This window comes from Ischnura elegans, chromosome 5 (assembly GCF_921293095.1).
Source record: "Ischnura elegans chromosome 5, ioIscEleg1.1, whole genome shotgun sequence".
Taxonomy (NCBI): Eukaryota; Metazoa; Arthropoda; class Insecta; order Odonata; family Coenagrionidae; genus Ischnura; species Ischnura elegans.
In genome coordinates, this window is record NC_060250.1 from 52136805 (window position 1) to 52162185 (window position 25381).

Genomic DNA, 25381 nt, shown 5'->3' on the forward strand with positions numbered 1-25381 from the left:
TCTCAAAGACTCAGCTTTTTATAAGCTCATATATCTTTATTTCATCATCTATGTAATCAATTCGATCTGTCTTTCATATTTCTTTCATTAGATTTTTCTTAAATAAATATATCTTTGTGACGTCAATGAGTCCCCTTTGATGCAATCATAGAGTTGAAACTTACAACCCAGTAACTTGAATAATCGCAATGCAAAATAATACTTTTGAGATACAGATATGTAAAAATTGTGTGTCTATTAATCATAAATTCCTCATTACTGTCAGTCTTGTTCAGAAATTTAGTTTAATGAGCGTATAGCAAGATTTGTGTTTCTTCGCCACTAAACGTTATACCTTCGTTGGCACCTTCATCGATTTCAGATATATGCAATTGATGGAATCTATTTCGATTTATTGAATTACAGGCTACCTAAAGACATTTTAGGTATTCACATCAGTTTGTTGGCCAGGATTCAAAATCAGATGATTTTATTTTCTTGCCTTTAGGCAGAAATGGAATACGTGTTACTCACTAAGCAAGTGGGTAAACATGGTAAATTTGTCTGTGCCAGTTGTGAAAGTGTTTTTATTTTCATGTTCTTGTTTTTAAACTTATGCGTAGTTTGTTTCATATTTTTCTGGAACTTTAAAAAAAACGCAATCGGAGATATTTGGAGTTTAACAGTCCACCGGCAATTGGGGTGGCAAATAGTTCTAAATACGCCGCGCATTAATCAAAGATTGCATGGGCGACTCCGGCGGGGGGCAGGGAGGGGCAGCTTCCCCCCTTTAAAATCAAAAGTAAATTTAGTTCAATGCGCAAGTTATGAACAAATTTTCTTTAAAACCTAAGAAAAGTGATGCTAGCATAAAACATGTAATTAAGATAAAAATATTTTATTTTCGAACAAATAATTTTAAAAACTAATAAAACCCTTACATAGTTTTCTTGAATTTTTGGTTTCATAGCATTTTCTGTGTTAAAACTTGAACGACCACGGCTTGCCCCCCTCTAGTTTTGATCCTGGGTACACAGTTGAAACATTGCGCTTTTTGGGTTAATTATTATTTTACTTACTTACTATACATTACTTTTCAATGTTCCTGGTATCTCGATTCGTTTTCAGAAAATCGCTCCCATCTTTTTTTCCCGAATCCGGCTCAATATGACCTTTTCCCTCGCGCGCCCAACTCCTCCCACGCTTTCCTCGACATCGGAAACAACCATCTCCGTCAAAAAACGCCTCTCACTGCGGCCAATTACGACTTTCCGTCAACTCCTGCCGTCAGGTTAAAAGGAACAACGCTGCATCTTCGTTGACATTTCATTGAATAGGAAAATAGGATATTTAAAGTATAAAAACCGTTTCTCGCATTTTATTGAAGGGAATTTGATTTCTTCGCTGCAAAAAGCATAATAATTTTTAACGAAAATCCTTATTCAGAGAGATTTATTACTGATCAGATGATATTAACTAAAGGTATAGCTAAAAATTTGATGTATTTCGTTACTCCTCGTAAATGTTGGCTAATTAATATAATCATTGTTCCCGTTTTATTCGCAACATAGAATTTTTTATTCTATTTTGAAGAATCAGTCATTTCTGGCTCTTCTTAATTCAAATGACAACTGTTCTATAACATATCTGCCATGTCTAATAACTAAGGTTACATTAAAATTGATTTTGAGATGATGTAAGTGCGTGAATGGATACCGTTTCGTGTGTTCTTCAAGTTTCAATGCTTAAAACGAAAATTTCAATCGGCGATTAATTGAGGATGAAAAAGTGGCCCACGTCGGAAGGGCCAAAAATTGAGTTGATCTTCGTCTATGATTATGTCTTCAATGCTGCATAACTTGCGACATATTTCTCGATTTAGATAATCAAAATAGAATGCCTATTACCGGTTGAAGAATATAATTTTTGAAAGGTATGAAAAACTGCTATTTTGTCGTAAGGTGAAAATAAAAAAAAATCAGCATATTCGTTGACATTTCATTGAATAGAAAATGAAATATTTAAAATGAAAAAGAGGTCTCTCAAATTTGATTGAATTTGATTTGTTCCCTTCATAATAAACAATTTTTAACGAAAATCCTTATTATTAGAAGTGTATAAGGAATTAAGCGTAAGGTGATATTAATTTAAGGCATTTTATTCTTTTTGACGCTATTTGAGTTGTCAAAAAATTATGTATATTCAGTTTTGTCCAATTATTAAATTAATATTATAATTTAACTTTAGCCCGGAAAGGTGTAATACGGGATGATACGCGAATAATCCAGGTAGAAAAACAGAAATAAGTTGAAAAAAGTTTTTTTCTTAAGAGGACCCGCTCTATGAGTGTCATTTTGTTCCGTATTTCTTTAAAATGGATAACGATGCTGAAATAAAAAAAAATTAGGAACAATTAAACTATTATTTTCTCGATGTAGAATAGTGGCACAGAAATGTATTGAAATCGTCATTTATTATCGCCGTCATAAAATGGATGGATGCATAGCACAATTTATAATTATTTTTTTTATTAAAGACAATATATGTTTAAATGCCTTAAACTTCCTGATTATTTTTACTCATTAAATACCAATAACTAGCATATTGACGTAAAGTCTTCCATGTTCATTGTTCGGACGATCCATCGGAGTTTATTTCCCAATCGAGAGCGTATCTCCGACAAGTGGATTCAATTTGATGCGATGTGACTCAATCACTAAACGCACCACCGCTGGTTTCAACGATTGGTTTATTTTGCTGTATAAATCGTTCTCCCGTAGGATTTAACCATCTTTGCGCTTATTAATGACATGTATTTTTTATTTTATGAAGCACTATTTTCTTCTCTATATGCTTGCCCCAGCCGTGTAATTGATAACTAATTACAGCTTATGTGCAAATCCGATCGATTATACATGTGATCAAATGAACGTTATCGATTGGTTCTGAGTGAGTATAATGAGTTGGTCCATGCAGTTAGCATTCGTGGGATTTGTGGGAAACCTGCGGTTAAATCAAATTAATTACATTTCGGCATTCTGCTATCTATTCGCTTAATTACTTTTGCAATAAAATTATATTGTGGCTTAGGAAAGTAGTTGTTGTAAATCTCATCGATTATTTTATCAATTTTTCTCGAAATCATGGTAGCAATAAACATCCCTCTCACTTTCTTTGAACTCAATTTGAGTTTCTTGTTTTGTCTTATAAAAAATTACCCTCTTTAATACAGCTGAAAATCCAGTTTCATTGCTATATTTTCCATTGGTAAAATTTAGCATTTTATTTAGCAATATAGCCTTCACAACTCAGTGTAAATGATATCTTTATCGATATTTGTCTGTATACTCAAGGACGTACCCAGAATAAAAACTAAGGGGGAGCAAGCCATGGTTGTTCCAGTTGTAACATTTAAGCATGGAAAAGGTGAATGAAACCTACATTTTAAGAAAATTATAACAGCTCTTTATTAGTTTTTAAAATTGTTTGCTTGAAAAAAATTATTTTAGTTACGTGTCTTATACATATATCATTTTTCGTAGGTTTAAATAAAATTTGTTGAAAACTTTCGTTTCATTCCAGTCCTTATTTTCCTAACAGACTTTTGCAATTTTTGCTTCCAGGGGGGGGGGGGCTGGCTGCCCCTCCTGCCCCTCGCTGGGTACGCCCATTGTTTAGAACTATAATGGCGTGAATTACGCAGTATCATATTCATGACTTCAATTGATTACAGCCTTCACAGTGAATTCTGGTTTCCAGTTCATATCCAGACAAAGGATGATCATTTTTCTTTCTGTTATTTCTTTAATTTTCTCACTGAGCGTAAATTTGCGTGTGAATTCTATTTCGGCAAAAAGATATCTATTTCACCTTTATTTTCCGCAAACATAATAACTCTTTTCTATAGATCAACATTATAGCTAAAAATATGCTACAATGTATGTACTCGTATGTATATTCAAGCTTTTTTAAGTTGAATATTTTATATATATTATGTTTGCTTTAATGCAGCACCTAAGTAGGAATATATTTTGGGGGGATACGATGGCTTAGGGCTGGAAATATATTTTACATCATTTTGGCACTAAACATTTAACCTGAAGTAGATGCAGTAATTACTTGTCGAAACTAGACAGTAGTTTTAAATATTTTTATTTCTCCGAGGCTTTGGGGAGGGGGATCTATCCCCTCATCCCCCCATAGTTGATGAAATATATTTATTTCACCTTAATTTTCTACAAAGCATTATTACCCTTCACTATACATCTTGACTTTATATTTTACGGATTCCTCGCTCAGCTAATTTAGTTAGTATTCAAGGAATCGGTGGACATCCTCGGAGCTCTGTTTCGATTTTCTTGTGTTAGCATGTCGAAGAAAGACCTTCTTTACTCAATCGCCTTCTCTGAATCCCCCTCATGAATCCTCCCCCAAAATCCCCCCCCTTGAGTCCCTTACTCCCTCGTCCGCCTACCCTGCCGGAAGCTCTCTGGAGCAGTGAATTGGGGTTGGGGAGGGTAGATAGGAAAGATTCCAGCAGTCCCGGAAATGGGAGGCCAGTTCACTCGATGAGGCGGGGCAGAGGGGGTTGTCGCAAGGGATGCCGGGAAAATGGCGGGAAAGGGGGTCGTCGCAAGGGATGCAGGGGAAATGGCGGGAAAGGGAGTTGTCGCAAGGGCAAGAACCCCCTCTTCATCCCCCCTCTCTTTACGTCCCTGTGGGGGTAAGTAAAAGCTAAGTGGTTGGGAGGGACCTGTGGAACGGTAGGTGGTGAGAGAGAATATGGGGAATCTTATCCCGAGAACTTTTGGGCAGTGGACTTGAAAAGAGATCGTGGCGGGAGTGGAGAAGAAAATTTCCTTTTCACGTTTTTCAATAAAGGAGGTGGGATTTTTTTTATCCTTATGGTAGAGTTCATGTCTACAGGTCGGGGAAGTTATTCAAATGTAGGTTCGAAGATTTTCGCCGCGGCGATGATCAAACATGAAAAAAATGGTTAAAAATTATCAAACTGGTATGCTTGGGAGTAGTTTTGTTAAATATGCTTAAATTTTGATGCAAATAATTAAGCACATGATTTATTTTATCAAACGTTCTTGATAAATTTTATCGAACATTTTGGCATTTCATGATTTGGTCAATTGTACGAAAGAGTTTGGTAGGAATAACCGCATGAATTCCATACGCTTCAGAGTTTGGTGACTTTACCGAAATATTCAGTGTTCCATTCAGTATTCGATAACCGAAAATTTTGATAAATTTTATCAGAAATTGATATTTCTAACTAAACTTTTTTCGGTGTAGTGGAAGTAGAGAAGAAAATTTCCTTTTCACTTTTTTCAATGAAGGATAAGGGACTTCTACGTCCCGTTAGAAGGGTTCATGTCTTCCGGTCGAGGACGTTATATGAATGAGGGTCGAAGGTTTTCGTGGCGTTGTTTAGATGATTTCGTTATTTTCTTCTCTTCGGGTTCCATGACTTAATAGGGCATTTGTGTGAGCATGGTATGCCCATAAAATTATTTGCTGTGGATGGTATTGGGTTTCATAAGCTCTCCGTAATTCCAGAAAAATCCAAAATAAAATTATCCCTAACAAAATATTTCCTATTTTTTATTGACGCCTAAACGTATGACATCTGGTTCTTCACAACGTGATGTAAAATTTTATATAAGTTGAATGATAATTTAAAATAATGCATGAAATGGACTGGACAGATACATGAATGCGATGATGGAGACGGCATCATCTTCAATTACCTTCGTGCGCCAATTATCTATTTTCTTCTCCGTACATAGATGATAGAACAATTGCTATACGTTTTCGAAAACCTTTCCATAAATGTTCGTAAAAACCTTACCAGAACTCTATATAGGTCTTGCTACGAGGAATTTCCTTTTGAGTACTTGTCTTCGTCATAAATAATTTTTCAACTAACTATTTCTGTACCCCAATAAGGTGTAATCGAATATACTAAATAAGCACATCTTTGAGAATTTCAAAGAGAGCTGTGAATCGCTAGTTACAAACAAAACAATAAACTAGCAAATGCCAATGGGAAATTCCGTGTTGTGCGTAAAATCTGACGTAACATATTGAAAAACATAAGACTGTGTTTCATCGCAACTGGAATTTCGTTGATTATAATAATTGATGATAAATTTAAGATGTACCCTATCGTCGCAAGAGATGAAATTTTGCATCTTAGGTCATATTTTGACGAAATTTCCAAAGAGTCAGCTGAATTGAAGCAGATTGAATACTGTATTGTTGAATTTGCCACAGATTCAAAACAAAATTAAAAAAAAACAGATAAAAAACCAATATTGAAATATTTATCCAAAATACATCGAAGTATTACGTCCAGAATTACATCGAATGCTGTAAAGTATGAATCCAAAGATATTGCCGTCTGCATCGCCGTATATAAAACCGATTTTTCAATGGTGCGGTGCAATCCGGAACTGCCCACTAGCCACGGGGAATACCGAACAAGACGACAATTGAAGAGTGACCTTTTCCAGGAAAGGTTTGAAATGAAGGTACAACATATCAATAGTAAAGTTTTTGTCATTAGTTTTTTCAGGTTTTCATAACGTACTTGTGGCCTTTATCGGCAATAAATGACGCAATGACGGACACCTGTTTCACTAAAAGTTTTGCACATATGTTCCAATAAAAAAAGATAAGCACTGTCGTACTCTGACTTTAACCACCGCATTTCTTCAATAAGAAAATTTCAACTTCTTACGTCTTTTTTGCTCTTTGTTAGAACAAATCTCTTGGTTTTACCAGCTGCATCAAAAGTTAATTTTATAGGAGCTAAAAATAACTCAGAATTTGAAAATATTAATTTTTGTTTAGTTTTAATTTTTCTAAATTTACGCCTCAATGTATTCGTATTTATACTTTCGGATACATTCTAAAATTGTTTCATTAAGTTATACCTTGAACATAGGATGAGTAACGTAACAATAAATATTGGTTATTTGCGAGGGATTTTGAATTTTAAAAATATATTTTGACAATGCTAGAGAGGATAGAAATATGAAGAAGATTTTCACACGACCGCTGCGAGTTGCGAAAAGTCAGAATGATATGCTTTCGCTTTATTTACCATTTCCCAACTTAGCGTTGTTTGCATTGTCTACGTGAAGATCGTCGTATCATCTGAACTGTATACCTTCTCAATGGAAATCAACGGCACATTTTCTAAAATTACGAATGCTATTTTAATCCATGCTATTTTAAAAGCTTTAAAGCAGATTTAAAATCATCATATAAGACACATTTCACACCATAGAACAGCAGGTGTGGCGGTATGAATAAAATCAATGCTATCAATATGTTTTCTGCAGAAATGCTAGTCAACTGATCAAATCTATCATGATCATAAATCATTTATTCCGTGTTAATAGAGTGATTTTACTCTAAAAGACCAGATTTATCTTTAAAAATATAAAAACTAAGATTTATGTTACCTGTTTTATAAAATTTAATGCGAGTTTTTCCCGTAATTTGGCATTAAATACACTTTTTTATCATTTTAGCAACTTCTTAGGTGACTTTTTTGCTAAAATTGAGGGCTATTTGTTCGCGCTCGCCTCGTCACATTATGGTTGCCATTAATTAAACCCGAGCTCCTCAATTTATAGCTAGGATTTCTTGGAAGAATTTTTTAAATGTTTTAATACCACTACAGTCTCACACTTAATGGCGACTTCTTCAATGAGTGTTTGATTCTCAGTTGTAGCAACTGCTTACGCAATACTAATATTTTATTTTAACTCAAAGTGAACGGTGCTCAAACTTGTACCTATTTGCACTCGAAATTCAAATCGTGATAAGATCGTAATATCCTGAAAGAGCAGCGTATAATTCTTTTTGTGTTTGCAATTCAAACTAATTGAATGAGTAATTAAAAGTGCAATACCATTGAACGTGCTTAAACACGTTTTCTCTCACTGTACAAGACGTTATGAGGTTGTTAGATCAATATCTTTGAAGGCCTCCTGAGTTAATTATCCAGCTACGGCTTACATGCGGGAGAAGATGAGTCACACTTGTACATCCTATTTCACACAAGAACTTTGTGTCGCCTTGATTACCTCATTATAGCATTTACTTACAGCATCAATTAAGGTATTGTTAGTATTTACTGAGCAAAACCCATGTTAGGTATATATCATATGTAGGTATGCGAGACAATTACTTTGGCTAAGCAATTTGTATTTCAATGTGTACTCCTATTTCCAATCACCTTCAGATTCATTATATTTTGGTATGATAAAATACGTTTATCAATTAACTCAATAAAACCAATGTCAAACGAAAACAATTCAATAATGAGTGAATAGCTTTAAGCAGAATATAACTCATTAAGGGAATCCACTTGATATTTTGAAATTTACCCGTCAATTGCAAACAAATTAATTACTTCTAATTCAATGGCGTTTCCAAGGTTGTAAAATAGGAACCCCTCAGATGCTAGAGATTAATTTTTTTCTGGAGAAAATTAGAAAAGACTTTGGCCCCGTTAACAACAACTTGAATTCGCGTAACTTTACTCAATATCACCTCCATATATGAGTGAAATATTCCACCAATCACAGCCCTACTTCCAAATCTTTACGACTTTACTGAATGACATGATTCTTGTGGAAACTTTGCAACAGTACCAACAACGTTATTATAAAATACTTTGGGCCCGTTTACAACAACTTAACTTCGCGTAACTCTACTCAACATTAATGTGAGTACCCAATACGTATGTGAGTGAAGTATTCCATCAATCACAGCTTAGACCGTGTATCAATCCAGAAATGATTTACGAGAACCTTGATCGTTCATAGACTATCGATAGTAGATAGACTGTAGGTAGACTGCTTTCCTCGGTTGGACACTTTGTAATAGAGCAGTTGAGTTCAATTTTTTTTTCTTTATAACGCCTTTATATTCTTTATAGTAACGCCAAAGGTATAGGCAATGAAAGTTACTTCATTGCGCGGGGTGACTTACTTAGGGAGCTTTCTAGTCGCGTGGAAGTTGGAGGCGGAGTTAACGCAGCATGACCAGTGATCTTATTGTTAGATAAGAATGGAAGTGCAATTCTGTATTTCATTTCACGCCAATGTGAGTGCGAAGTATGCCTTGCACTGAAAGTGCCCTGTTTTGTACGAGTGAAACTTTATGGACAGGAACGTTTTTTACTCCGTCACCGAAGCGGAACGCATGAGACCGAGTGATGCAGAGTCCCGCCCTCGCGGCGTGACAAAATAATTTATTCTTCTCCTCTCTTCATAGCTTCATTAAATCTGGTCCATGGATCAATAGAGGGAAAATTTTATTTTATAAAGAAGTTTTTGCGACATAAGTTAATGGCTAGGATTTTGTATGCAAAATATGTTGGTGATGTTTCTACCGCTCCCTCGCTTATGGAGTATAGTGGAGTACAGGAGCTTATAGTGGAGCGATTTTCGGCCAACAGCATTGGAATTACCGTTGAAAAGCCTCCACAAGCATCAAATCATTCATTGCAGGCGTTTTAATTTGGAATTACGTAATGAGTGAGTAAAACTATGTGGAACTATATATTTATTTAGTATTATTATTGTTCAATGATTCAGTGGATCTAAACTTATATTTTTGCTTATATTCTAATAGTAAACTTAAAATTTAATATTTCGCGACCACAAGAGGGAAAAAAAAGATTATTCTGAAAATTTTTCAACGGGAATGCTTACTTCAAAGTTGATTTTATATCCACTGAATTGTATTACAATAATTTCACTGAATTATCGTTCCAATAGTTTTGTTTTCCTTGCTCATTAAGTAATACTTCTAAATATTAAAGCCTGAAATGAATGATTTCATTCTTTTGGAGATATATTTGATTATTAACAACACGATGTGGGTAGAGAGCCACTATAGACTCAGATGCCACGTGCTAGGCTGTTAGATTGCTTGAGCAACCTTTCAGAGTGACGCGAAGAACGTCATCCTAGGGCATCACAGGTGAAGGTTCCCCTCCAGCAGAAAGGGAATTTGAGGTTTGAATGAATTGCGTAATTCATGGAATTAGCGTAGAAAACTTTTTTTAAAAGCTAACTTTTAACATTTAAAAAAAGAATATTTGGATACCATGAATTTTTTGTTCACGAGATCAGGAGATTAAGGGAGTTGTCATCACGAGAGTTCCCTTCGATCTCAATTTTTCTGAATAATAATAATTTATTTACTCCTACATTTTGTTTTTACATCTGAGTACAAAAATGACAAAGAGAAGGAGAACAAGGAGAAGTGGTCTCTAAGGTCATAGGACCAGATTTGAGCCACCATGAAATAACAAAATGTATGGCAATAAAAAAATAATAATGCAGTAAACGATACGTGAGTGCACTATTATAATTCATTTTCGGGAATACGCCTGCGTGCTTAATATTTAACTGAACGTTTCGTTCCACTTACTGGGAACGTCGTCAGGAGAATGAAAATATAAACACCTATCATACCGTTGGAAAAACTGGTCCATTGTTGTTAAGGTATTTAAAAAAGTAAATAAAAATAAAATAAAAGCCAACTTCTTTAAAACATCTAATATAAAAAAGGAAGATGAAAGGTGGAATATTGTAATTAAATTTTCGAAATGTATCTCTTCCACACATGGCTTAAATTATATCCATCATCCCTGTTAAAATTCATTGGTCGTTTAGAAATTTCTATCGCCTCTCTAATAAGCCGTGGATAATATGCAGATTTTCTTGCAATGGCTTTGGCCTCATTAAAAAAATTAATTACGACACAAGATCCTCCTGGATGAGGCCAAAGCCATTGCAAGAAAATCTGCATATTATCCACGGCTTATTAGAGAGGCGATAGAAATTTCTAAACGACCAATGAATTTTAACAGGGATGATGGATATAATTTAAGCCATGTGTGGAAGAGATACATTTCGAAAATTTAATTACAATATTCCACCTTTCATCTTCCTTTTTTATATTAGATGTTTTAAAGAAGTTGGCTTTTATTTTATTTTTATTTACTTTTTTAAATACCTTAACAACAATGGACCAGTTTTTCCAACGGTATGATAGGTGTTTATATTTTCATTCTCCTGACGACGTTCCCAGTAAGTGGAACGAAACGTTGAGTTAAATATTAAGCACGCAGACGTATTCCCGAAAATGAATTATAATAGTGCATCTAATCGCTGCGAAAACCTTAAAACTAAAGATACGTGAGTGCTTCAAATAAAAACATCAAAATAAATTTTCAATTATTTCTTGTGACAAAAGCCAATCTTAGGCAAGTCTTAACATTCCATTTGAGGATTAAACGTTTATCTCGTAGGAAATCCTGTGCGTCCCTCGAAAATCCAGATCTCCACATATCGACAAGATCCAAGTCTGAAAATGGAACTATGAGACAAAAAACCGTAAACGTACCTATGCGTAGTTGACCACGATTTGTTTTTTTTTCTACACAAGCACGAGGTTAATTTCCCGCCTATCTGAATTTTGCTTCGGAAGCAGGTCGGAAATGATGTTTTACCATTATACCTCGCCAAGATCTCTCGCTGAAAATGCAGACGCGAGTCCCGAGGTATCTTCAGTGATTTCGCGAGATTCCTTTAAGCAGGAAAGAAAGCGTACGGCACGGTCTCCCCATGCCTTCATATCTCATTTCCTCCCCCGTCGCCAGCAGAGCTGGTTCGCTTTCGAGCCGCAACCTCCGGGTGCAGCGGTGCGTTAAAACTCTCTTCCCCCCCCTCTCTTCCCGGCTCCCTTTACACCTACCTATTGTTAATTTCCTTCTAGGACCCAACTTGGTCCTCTCTCCCTTTCTCGATCTCACTCAATCCAGTCACTTCACGCACGGACGAATCACTCCGGGGACCACGTTCTCTCCTTCCTCCCTCGTACCTACTGAAATCTCCCCTCTCGATTATTAGCAGTGAAGCAGGGGAAATACTATTTATTTATGTCTTCATTCACGTATTTATTTCTTTGCTATTATATCACCATAGCTAATATTTGGTATGTTGAAATTTCATAGATTACTGTACCGTGGTGCATGGGCGTACCCAGCGAGGGGCAGGGGGTGGGGGGCAGTTGCCCTCCTCCTTTGAAGCTAAAATCGCAGAAGTCGTTGAGCAAAATCAGTACTGCATTGAAACGAAGGTATTCAACAAATTTTCTTTAAACCAACGAAAATTTATATATATATTAGTTGAATTGAGGGAGCAGATGAGTGGTGAAGACGTGAAGTGTGCAGTGTGAGTGATGTGTGCAAGTGCCTGTGTGAATTTAATGTATAATGACCTGTTTAGTTTGAATTGTATTCATATCATTAGGACGCTGCATTTTCAGTGATATATAAGTGCATTTTGTGTGTTTTTGATTTTACTTAGAGACCCAAAGACTCGTTAGGACAGACCAGCCGCCTTCAACGTGCTGCGCACGGAGGGTATGGGCACGGTATTAGGTTAGGCAAAGACCTGCCTATGCTATGTATATATTTTTGATATGTTAATAAACTTTCGATATGTAACTAAAATAAAACTATTTTTTCAAGGAAATAATCTCATAAATCCGATGGCTTTCCCCCTCCCCCTAGACCATGGCATGCCCCCCCTAGTTATGGTCCCGGGTACGCCCTTGCCGTGGTGGCCTGACGGTGGTTTTACGGGTTTTCCACCTCCTTAGGGTGAATGCCGGGTCAATACCACTCCCGTACCAGTGTTTATACCCAGTAGTGCTGAAGAGAAAAGCCTAAACAGCTCCACGATTATTATGCTCCAGTAATTATGTCCTGTTACGTTGTTCCTCTGTTAAATTTATATATTTTATGCTACCTCATGGAAATAAACACTTGTTGAACTGAACCGTCTCTGTTGACGTGAGCCTGCGATATTGAATGGGGCCCGCCAGAGGCGGATCCAGAATTTTTTTCAGGGAGGGACACAAGAGTCTGACAGGTCGTTTCATATTTGAAATTAAAAACAATAAAATACAACAGTTACTGTAGAAAATATTCTCTCTTTTTGATATCAAAGTTATGATTATAAAATTAGATGGCTGAGACTCCGTAATGTTCAAAATAAAACATAACCGCATTAAAAATATTGTCTATTTTTTAGAACGCGCCTCCGTGCCCTTCCCCCTAAATCCACCAGTGGGGTCCGCTTATACCATTATCTAATTGGACTTACGTGATCGTCGACCTCTCTTGTAACCACACGTTTTTTTCTTCTGCAAGGGGATTGTATATAGGAGGTCCAATTCCATCCCATAGAAGGCTGATTTCTGTCGCCACTTTAATCGCATTTTAATCGGTTTTCAAAAAATGTCCGCGGCGCGGTGATGAGTGTAATGCTATCCACTTTTTTCCAGTTTTTTAATTAGAATGTTTTTAATTAAGAAGAATAGGGTAGTTTCCTTCATCAAAGAAAACGAAAGGCATTGATTGCGATTCGTCACCCACCATATTGTAATTCATTCAAAAGTGTATTCATAATATATAATTTATTTGGTTTTAGAAATCCCAGTTCAGACGAATGGCAATGGTCAATTTTAACCTCATTTGAAAAAGACTAGCTTGGCGCCCATGCGATGCCACTCCACGTGACGTCACAGGGACCTAGTTTATATACGAGTAGATAGGAGTTTTACATTGTCTGAGATTACCAATGCAAGCATGAGGCACAGAGCTCAGGGAAACATGTCTTAATAACCACCTATTAAAACTGCCTAAGGTCGGAAAGTTTCTTTCGCTTAATAGGGCATTAATAATCATTATTTAAGCCAAGCGCTACCTGCTAGCAGGGTACTCTGCTACCTGCTAGCAGGGTACTCTGCTACCTGCTAGTAGCCTGCATCGTATCATCGCTCAGAGCCTCGCCCCAAGGTCACTTCACACGTCGACAGTGGGAACCAGAATGACGTCAGACGGCGTTTTCCCAGCATTCATTCTTAGCCGTCGCGTTTTAGCGCGCTTGAAATTTTTCACTTTCCATTGAATCGCTTAAAATAGATATCGTCATTTAAAAATCTTAAAGCGTGAAATACGTACTCAAGGAATAATAATCTTTCGATTTAGGCAATAAAAAAATAAAAGGAAACCATCCTATAGCAATGAAATTTTATGAATTTGATAGATCACATCATCAGATAGTTTATAAATTACACTTAAACCGCTAATTCTTCCTAAATTCACCGTGACACTCGCATTATTTTGTCCGTCAGCGACGCGAGAGACGACTTTTGTAAACCCATTCAAATGCGCGGTGGTTGACAACGCATATATACGCCGACTTGAGGATGTCACATCCTATTTTGTAATATTCGGGTTCTCCTGCTTCGTCTTTTTGTCTGTTTCATCGGTGGAATTTTTAAATTGATTTTTGACTCACTTCCCATTTCCGGCTGGTCTTGAAATTTTGAAAGATTACTTCCTTCTGATGAAAATACGATATGCAGTAATCATGCGTTATGAAATTTTGTTACATTGAGTTCTAATTAATTAGGTAATCAAATATCTCTCAGCAATTCACGAATTTTCCAATTTCTCCTCGCCTAATGCGAATTCTGAGAGGAAGACTGGAAATAATGGTAATTATTCCTTTAAGATAGGATCATTAAGTAATAAAACGTAATTAATCTTACCGCAAAATAAATTAAATAAAAGGTGACCACATGCTAAGCCAAAGTTAATCGCAATGGTGTACGGTATTGTTACAAATTTTCCTCAAAATGATGTGCTGGTGTGGTGGTTAGGGTAGATTGGGTTAGGTCGTAGTTCATCCGAGAGAGCTTCATTTCTGATTTTTTTATCTACAAATACTTTTTTTAAATTCTTCATTCTTAAATGGCGCTTAAAGAAAAAAACATATCTCTGAATATAGAATTCAATTTTAAAAACCGCACAACTAGAAAATCATGGTAAGAAATCTCTTCTGACCATCTTTAAGGAAATATAGTGGGGTTGTAATATAATGTTCCCAGTGCTACTCTGAAAGATATCTATACAGATCAATATATATAATATATGTCAACAGATCAATAATTCTAAGCCTTGCACGCCGCTTCCGAGGCTCGGCTTGCTGAGATTGAACCACCAATCATAAAAACTATTTTTGACCCATTATTAACCAGATAAGTTTTTAAATGTTTGTTGGTCAAAAATACACCATGCATGCAAGTCTCAGAAAATTTTATTGGGTTACTTTCACTACAAGAGCAAAAATAATGTCATCACGCCCCCTCTAATTTGTTTAAATCTATGTAACGCGTTTTGTACGCCCTTGGCAATGTTCGAGGAGTTGCGCAGCTTTTATTTGTATTTCATTTAGCACACGAATCTTAAAGAGATTTAGGGAAAGTCGATTTTGTTAAAAGAGCCCCTCATCTAAGGAACTCTAAGGAAAATGGCGAAATCTATATAAATTTTAATCTTCAAAATGGCTACTATATCCATTCCACACAGATTGTATGAGCAGGTATATGCACAAATGAAATATAAGCTTTTCTCAGGAAATAATTGAGGGAAACATACTCGAATTTTCGAACAAAAGATTCTTTGTATTGAAGGGATATCAAAGGAAATCTATGCACGTTTTCCTAAGGAATGCGTGCGACGGTACATGATCTTGAAAATGTCATGAGAAAACCTAACATTCTAACGTTACATTTTAAAATTCATAATTGGTTGAATTCCCCGTATCTCATCTAGGTATCACGGTTCAACCCACTATAACCCAATTTTGCTTCTAAAGAACATCAAAAATGTGTAAATTTTCACCTCTATTCAGGAAAGATTTAAACTACGTGTTCTTTTTTGTTGTAAAATTCAACGGTGAAATATGTAGCTGTAACAATAGTTATGATCGAGCAGAAAATTTTCACTTTTTTAAAATGAGAAGTATTGAAATTTAATTTCTCCCAGAAATAGCTCTTGGTTAGAAAGGTTTAAGTCTTCCTGCGCTGAATCACATACGCTTCCTGCTTGTTCAAGTTTAGATCGGATTTTAATCGCAAATTGCTCCAAAAGAGAGCGATGGATCAAGAAACGGAAATAAATGGTCTATTTGCTTCTCTAACTCTATAGCACTCTACAATTAAAGAAAATTTGCGAACGAGCCCGACCTATTTTGCAATATTTTTCGGTGAGAGGGTAAAATGTGGATCTTTTCAAGATAGTACTTGAGGGAGAATGGCGCCCAAGGGTGCGGAGAAAAAATGAAGTAAAAATTCTGGGGGAGTGACAGCAGGGATGGAGGTCGAGTATTAAGGTTTGAGTGGTGTCTTAAGAGGTGTGAAAGGCCTCTATAGGAGGACATTATGGGAGAGTAAGTGGCGGGACGACTTGAAGGCATAGCGCCACATATTCCTTCCTTAGAATCTCACATACGCGTCTGCAAGTGTGATCCCTTGGAGCAGGAGCGGATTCGGCATCAATTTTTGGGAGGATTCATGACCTGGTGCTGGGAGTATGAAATAGTGAGAGGAAGAGATTGGAGTTCTCCCGAGTAATTTATTTTAAATAACGCGGGAAAATTATCAATTTTTAAAATTTGCATACATGCTCTCTTTACTGCTTTACAAGGATACAAAAACTATGAAACAGAATAAGTATTAAAAAATTTGATAAAATTTGGGGGGGATGACCACAGTGACCCTCTGTCTTGCTCCAATACCCCTCTGTCTTGAGGTTCTATTGGCTCCGTAGCATTGGCTGGATTTGTCGATGATTTGAGTGCTCGGTTTTGCGTATACAATCGTGGTTACATCTTATATAAGAGATGCATGATAGCAGAGATGGAGAGTAACTGACCGTGACTAACCGTTAAAGCCTTTTTTACTACGAATTAACTAAATTTACATATTAAAACTTCAAAAGAGCATCTTTAGCTGTCAATAGCTTGCGTAATTGCGTTGCTCGAATCGGATAGTCATTAGTTGAGAAGAGATCTAATTTCTCTTGAAATTAAGCAGTAGCAAGGAAGTAGGTGTACTATACCGAGAGACAAAAGCTGTCGTAAGTCCTCTTTAATCGATTCCATGATTGATGTGCAGTTTTTGCTATGATTCTACGGATGTGTCATGAATTGGTTGTAGTAAGCCATGTTACTCCAAGTTCAGTTTTGTGAACTAAGACTTGACTATTACACGTAAGGTATTTTTATTACACCCGTTACGATTTAAAATGTATCAACTTTCCTCATTATCTGCTTGTTTTTTTTTCAGAGAACAACGCATTTCTTCATTATATACTTTACATTATGCGTTGGCAATAAAACAATACACAATTTTTTATAAATTTTTGTATAAGTTCTAAATCGATAAATAATTAATGAAATTCCTGCTTTAAAACATTGCTTTAAACCTGTGTAATAGAAAGGAACATAGTATATGCTAGCGTGCTTTAACCCCTCAAACATTTACTGCAGATCTTTTATAAATACTTACATATAGCAAACTGCTGCTGCTTTTGTAATCCTGACTGATTCTTGTTTAAAATTTAAACTGTTACTTGTGACTGATAACCAACACATTGGAAGCAATATATTCTAACTGAGCCTAGTATTTTGGCATTTCACTCATCTCTGCATGATTGTGTCCGTGCAAAATCCTTTGTGTTCCTTCTACTCCGAGTCACAAAGTAACGCCTACGATCACCTGGAACTCCATCTTACGGTGCAATAATTATAGCACAGTAAGATGGTGTTGTTTTACTGAACTACAGCCACGATTTACCTTCGGTTCCTGTTGGACATGCCACTGTTTTAAAGGAAACCTATATTCCAGATTTTTGATGAAGCTCTTTATACCACATCCTATACCCCCCTTCACCTCTTATTATTTATTTATTATTATTTATATAATATTAATCCTTAACGAAATTGGGGGTGAACAGTGTATTCATCCCTTAAAAAAATTTCTATCTGCTATTTCAAAGGTTTTTTCGATTTTCACCCAATAAATATATTCAACCTCAATCAAGTTTGTGACTTTCATGACCCTGATAGACTCAAAACGTCAGTTTTTTAAATCATAAGTAGATAATATTAGTAAAATTCCCTTGAAAAGCGACGAGTTTAAGTACGGGTTGGTTTCCCCACTTTAGGGGTCGCTCGTAAAAATGGAGGGTGATAGAAAAAAACGGAGGTCATTTTAGGAATTCAGCAATCCAAAATTAGCCAGAAATACCCTACATTGTAGCCGAGCATTTTTTTAACTTTTTTTTGCAGAACGGTGTAACTATTGTAAGAAGCCAAGTATGAGTCGGCAATGCGATCTTTGCATACTCAGTGATGTAGGCACTTAAACTCACGGCTCCTCGTTGGTAGCACGAGCCATCGTACAGTAATTCCTTCAACGTGTTTCGCTGAAAGCGATAACCCACCTTCTTTTCCCGTCTTCTAATTCAATCATGGACTATCCACTTCTGCAAACGCCTTTGGGAATTCCATGAACGCGTTATTTACCCGCCCCTGGGCCCGTCTGAAGGGCCAAATCGTTCAGAAAGGGCTCGAATTACATTTGACGAAGTTAGGTGTAATCGATTGTCTGAAATTTTTCCTTCTGTGTCCCTCTGGGTCCCTTACTCTCAAGGGATATTTCCCTCGATCGTTTTAGGAGACGCTAGTCAACATATCCCTCTGCCCATTCCAAATTTGTCTTTTCCCGCGGGATGCATTCTTTTACGTTGATACCCTCTCAGAGATGTGTAAATGAAATGCTCGAATTCTTTCCATCATAACTAATTGTGTTACTGATGGAATATATCTACGGAAATTCATAGGATTTTTCTTTCTCATAGGAAAATCTTTCCTTTGCGTAGAAACATTAAATTATGGTTTCACCAATGGTGGGCCCTGGTCGTCTCTATAGCGGCGAGAGTTTTCACGTCCCGCCCTTCCTTCCCTATCCTTCCCCTGGAGGTGTCGTCGGGCTCTCATCGCGGCGATGCCTCCTATCCTTTTTCCTTCCTCTGTCCTTCCCCTCTTCAGATGGCGCGGGCGTGTAAGTCTCGGACTTGGTTCCCGGCCCTCGAGAGTGTACTCCATGCGGGCCCGCCCTGGGTTCCCGAATCCACTGATGAAATAGTAAAGGAAATACAAGCATGAAATTAATCTTTTAAATATCCACATGTATTTACAAGCAATAATCATGTATTCCTAAAATAAATGCTCGCGCTTGAATATTATCACGTCTCTTAATATTGAATTAATTATTTACTTAATCCAGTCCATTTCAAATTGCTACCTTAAATTGTTGTCGATGGACCATTCGACTCAAATGAACGTTCAATTCGCACTATTTTGATCAGTACTAATCTGGGAAATCATTGAATGATATTCCAATGCGTTTTTTTCTGTTGCCGATTTCATGGTGTTTAGCTATAGTATACTGACCCATTGAAAAAACGCGTCTCAGATACAGCATAAATGACCTATAGATTTCAGTTATTTCTTGCTTATGATCTGATTGTGTTTTTGCTCAAGCTGTACCGTTTTTCTCCTAATTTCGTGATTTCTGTGTATATCTCACTTTAAGTTTTGGGAATTCTAAGGCGGATTTAGAAGGCTTCCCCAGACGCTTAAAAAATAGACAAGATTTTTAATACGGCTATCATTACGTTCTTTTCGTTTTGTGACTTACGGAGCCACAATCGTTTCATTTCATATTAATCTGAGCAATTATTCAATGGTTTTCCCATACATTTAATTTCATAATTTATTTGATCGTGACAGCTACACTGGGGAGTACCTGCGAATAACTAGTTTGAAATATCATGGGTATTTGATTTTTTTGCAGAGGAAGCAGTGCTGTAGTTGGAAAAAAATTTAGGCGGTACACCAAATATTCCAGCAGCTGAACATGTATTTTACATCCGGCCGCGAAGGTATTTTAACTGGTACGCTTATAACGAGTTTGCATTTCAGGGGGTACGCCGTACCGGCTCAACTACAGCACTGAGAGGTAGTAAACTTGATACGTTTATTGAATGTATTTTGTGTTAACCATACCATCAGTGGCGTAACGAGGGGGCGGTGAGGGGGGGGTGACGGGGGGTCCGGACCCCCCCCCCTTAAATATAAAAGCATACTTATTTTGCATCACAAAAGAAAACTAAATATTGAAAAATGATGAATTTAAAGATTTCTTTGAAAAATGAAGTGTTTTCGACCATGAAAAGGGTTAAAATTAGTTTAAAACCCACTACTTAGTACCCTGTTTTTAAAAACTTTTCCCCCTGGTTTTGGACCCCTCACCTCCAAGAAAAATGCCTGGCTACTATTATTATACAAAAATTTCAAAAAAAACATTTAGGTATGCTCAGTTATTTATGAGAAGAGATTTATTGAATATTATTTGTGTGTGCTTTGAACAGATGTGATTTTAAATAACTTTAGGTTTAAAAAATTTCTGCATGATCGTCATCATAATAATGTGATCACATTGATTTTTACAAGGACCTTCATTGATCAGTGGGATGATTAATTTTACATAAATATCAATGTTTATATCTGTGTAATAATATTCATCCAAATTTCTGGTTGCATCACATAAATTGGCTTTTTAAAATTGATAATTATTTCCAATAATATTATTCATTAGTGTAATATTCAAAGTTGGCCGGGTGGCCTATGTGTAGAAAACTGTGTAGAAAATTTGTGCACATGTCGTGGGTGGCCAAAAATGAACTCCTGGCAGGTAGAAATGCCTCTGGCTTTCTTGTCGTCTCTGGGGCATGCCGCTAATTGCATAATTTATGGCTATGTGCAACAATTGTTATTTTTTATTGTTTTGGCTAAACATTGTTTGAATTTAGTATTAGTCTTACAAAAGAAGGGTTCATACTGATGCATAAAATGTTATGCAGGAGGAACTAAATTGCTCTTTACTCAAATTATTTTTTAGCATAGCATGCTTTGGCATGAAAAACTGATTCAAACGTCCTGATCAGTGGCGTAACTAGGAATATGCTTTGGGTGTGGGTGGAGGGGCTAGGGAGAGAGACCCTGGCAATAGGGGTTCTGGGAAATTTTTGAAAAAGACATGCCCAGAAATACATCGTACATTATTTTGGCACTTATAATTTAATTTTAAGGAGATGCAGTAATATACGTCAAAACATGAAAGAAGTTTCAAATATTTTTTTTATTTCTCTGAGGATTTGGGGGGAGGGGGAATCTATCCCCTCATGCCCATCCATAGTTACGCCACTGGTGCTGCTCAATTATCCCTTCTGAGTGGAGTATAGTCTTTTAAGGTTTACACTTGTTTAATTGAAAATTTGTGTACGGACGTACTATGGTGAAATCATTCATTTAAGTGATACATTTTAAAATCATTTCTGCCCACAGGAATTGGTTATTCTGTTGTACTGATAGCGTTCTATGTGGATTTCTACTACAACGTAATCATCGCTTGGTCCCTAAGGTACTTCTTTGCCTCCTTCACCTACATGCTGCCCTGGACATCTTGCGATAACTCATGGAACACACTTCTCTGCAGGCCGGTGAGTTCTAAGAGTTAAATTTATATTTCCTTCAATTAGAAACTAGTTAGTATTCATTTTCATGAAAGCTAATGAAATGATCTTCTATCTGTTCTTGATCAACTTTTCCCTAATGCATCATCATGTTTAGCCCAGTTTGATAAATTATACTAGTCCATTTGTGGAACGAGGTAATATTAATTTTTATTAAACTTGTCCCTTCGATGCGCCCCTGTGATAGATATTAATTTGGTTTAAGTGTGCTTATTTCTTTTTTCTATTTTATATGTCGAATACATTTGAATGCCATTTTCATACTTTGGAATGTTGTTGCTACACTTGCATTTGAATCTTAATGTATAGTTCTTGCTGTCAGTTTTTAATCCAGGTTCTGGAATGATAAAAACAATTTAAGGACGCTGATACAAACTTATTTAAGGTCTTAAGTATGTTGTCATGTGAGGTGATGACGGCACCCAATGAGAGTGTGGAAACATTAGTAAATTGATATTGTAACCCTCCCCCTCTAAAATAACCTGAGAGGTAGTAGGAATTCTCTCTGGATACATTTAAAATTATATACAAATACTTTATGAATAAGGGTTGAGACTTAAATATCAATATGAATGATGTACTTGCTCTTTATTGAATTTGATATTTTTAGAGCTTAAAAACTGAATACATAAAATACGTAAGGGTACCATTATGGATGAGCCAGTATGTGACTGAGCGACCGACAACTGGTTGAGTCCATTTGGGAATAATACGAACCTGAGTTGTGGGGGTATGGCTCTCCACTTTATGATATATCCTAATTCTACAATAATATTGTGGAGTAAATCAACCATCAACCTTTAATATCATTGTTTGATTTGTGCTGAACATCGGACTGAGCGCTTAAGTGCCCCTATTGCTTGGAGTTCTACATGGCTGCATACTTTGCTTACATTGCATCAATGTTCAGGCAATCTTTCTGAAATAAATCCTTTTATTTCTCTTTCCATCAGCTGGACGTAAGGAAGCACCTGACAAACATGACCTCGCAAGTGGATTCCAACATGTCAGGCATCTCCCCATCATCCTCATCTGTGTTTGACCCGCTTGCTCCATCATTCTCCTTGGCTAACGAGACTGGCATGGACATGGACGAGGGACTCTCAACGGCCAACAAATCTCTTGTGTTCACTTCAGCTGCCACTGAGTATTTCTAGTGAGTAAAAATATTTTTTGCTCTAGATAAAATGTTTTTCCTAATGACTCTCTTGAGTCATTATAAGCCTTACCAGCGTGGAATCCCGAGAAAAGTTTAAATGTTCTGTTTGCTGGGAAAGCATAAAATCTTACATCCGTGAGTTTTTTTGAGATTCGGTAGTTGAAAATACACACCGGATGTTTGCCATTAAGAAGTTTTATTAATCTTACAGAATAATAATGTATAAAATAATAATTTTTGTTGGGCAAATATTTTAATTTAAAATATAAATTAACTTTTTTTAAGATAAACTTTTCAAATTTTGCTGCCCCCTGAAATCTGCTGCCCGGGGTTCGTGCCCCCTTTGCCCTGCCCTTGATCCGGTCCTGCTTAGCTCTAACTTGCAGCAATGGATTGACAGCAGTAATGAGCGCTAAGTCAATTTAAATAATAACTTGCCATGATATTATAGAATAAAATATATTAAAATATATATGACATAGTATCAATCCCATTCTCGGCCATCCACATTCACATGAATCATTAAATTAATTCAGACAGCATTGCTTAATTCTTTCTCTCTTTTCTTTATGTACACCTCTCTTTTATTGTACCATTTACAGAAAGAGTATGTATGGAGGATTTAGGTTAATAAGTTGATTTACGGCAGTAGAGCAAATTTCGACCATTTGTTTTTACTTTTAATTCATGATTTCATTGTTACAAATAAAATTTGCCTACTTGCAAAAATCCCTTTGTCCCAATGATGTCAATTATTTTTCTTATTGTTACTATGCTTCGTTGCTATATATATATATATATATATATATATATACAATGTTTTGGAAAATATGATATGCACGTGGCACGTAATATAAATAGTTCAAGTTAATAACGATAAACACAGAGACACAAAAAAGAAACACTCACATTGAAAAAATAAACTCGTCGAAGCTATCGAAGCACTTCAGGCTTCTTCGTCAGCTATATATATATATATATATATATATATATATATATATATATATATATATTTTGCATTGCGACTATGGCACCAGACATTCAGTCCATCCCCACTAAATCCTCATAGTAGCTAAATGTAAACATGGGCAATGTTCCACTTCTGAGAATGTAACCAAGATTGAAATGGCAAAATATCAGACCATATGATTGTTTGTAGGTCTTAATGGCTGATTCCGACTTTAGCATTTCTTTCCATGTGGTTTAATTTAACTTCACATGGCTTTTTATTTAAATTTAATTCTCAAAAATAAAGAGAAGTATCATGATTTCAATAAAATGTGTAAGTTTTTCATAGCAAACATTTTTCATTTCCCATCATCAATACTGAAATTAAGGATTTTGACATTGGTCACTCCTTTTTGTTACCTGCAAAGTCAGCTTGGGAACTATTGTTTGCAGGGCCGACCTCAGGGCGGGGTGACTGCCCCGGGCCCCGCGCTTTGGGGGGCCCCGCGTTCGTGAAAAAAAAAAAAATTCGATAGTTTTGAAAACGCCATTGAAGAAGCGCACTTTTTATGTTTATTTTACGTTATAATTTTATGAATAAATATAATTATAAATTTAATTTGTATTATACTATTTTGAACTCAAAGGCGTGATGGTATCATAACGGCGTAATTGCGAAGTCTGAATTTGGGAGGGGAACACATACTTTGCCAGAGAGTGGTAGGGATTCAAAATGCTCGAGTTTGTAGATGGGGTATAGAGTTTAATATTTTAAGTGAAGGGCCCCGCACTGAAGGTTCGCCCCTAGCCCCGCACCTGCTAGGGCCGGCCCTGATTGTTTGCGTATACAGTGGGGTAGCCAGGAATTTCATTTAGGGGGTTCCAAAATCAGAGGGAATATTTTTGAAAAACAGGGTTTTTAAGTAGAGGGTATTAACCTTTTTACTGCCAGCCCATTTCAGGTGGGATGTGCGAAGACTGCCAAGGCTTTTTTCCAGAATTTGACACATTTCAGATTTTAAAATTTTTCAGCTATTTAATTTTATATAATGCATCTAGATTTTTCCCAATACTTAAGATATATTTATATCTTACAACCATACATAGATTATGAGGGTTTAATTAAAATACAGCCATTGAAAAGACCACAATCACAAGAAAAAAGTCAAATAAGTCGGGCCAATAAATCGGTCCTAGGCAGTTTTTGCTCAACCTGTGAGGGCCGATATATCGGCCCAGTGGCAGTAGAAGGGTTAAACTAATTTTAACACTTTTCATAATCAAAAAAACTTCATTTCTCAAAGAAATCTTATGTAAACTCATGATTTTTCAATAGTTTCTTTTCTTTTATTAAACAAAGTAATTGTATTTTTATATTTTGGAAGGGGGTCCAGACCCCTGGTCCTCCCCCCTGGCTATGCTACTGATCTCAGGATAAGGAATGCTAGTGGAGTTGATGAAGCAAACAGCACACGTTGAATCAAAACTTATTTCAGCTTCCTTTTTCGGTACATATTTGGATTCTATCAAAATTACACTTGCTTTGGAGTTTTTCAGGTTGTGCATTTTAAATTGGAGGATGCTTTCATGCTTTGGATTCTGATATCTTTTTTGATGATACTCATGTGCACATCATTATATTATGTTCAGATTAATATGCTCTCCTTTCCGACCTTAATGAAATAATTCAGGTATTAATAACAATAGTCTTTAGTAAGGGTTGAAATTCAAAACAG

General features: G+C 36.2%; 1 protein-coding gene across 2 annotated transcripts in view; it reads left to right on the forward strand.

The window, feature by feature from the left end:
• LOC124158879 (sodium-dependent dopamine transporter) overlaps window positions 1-25381 on the forward strand; it is a 186261-nt gene that overhangs the window by 116001 nt on the left and 44879 nt on the right. For both annotated transcript variants that reach the window (XM_046534280.1, XM_046534279.1), the window contains 2 exons: window positions 21351-21505; window positions 22492-22694. In XM_046534280.1, coding sequence (XP_046390236.1) covers window positions 21351-21505; window positions 22492-22694 — 358 coding nt within the window. The remainder of the gene's footprint in view (window positions 1-21350; window positions 21506-22491; window positions 22695-25381) is intronic.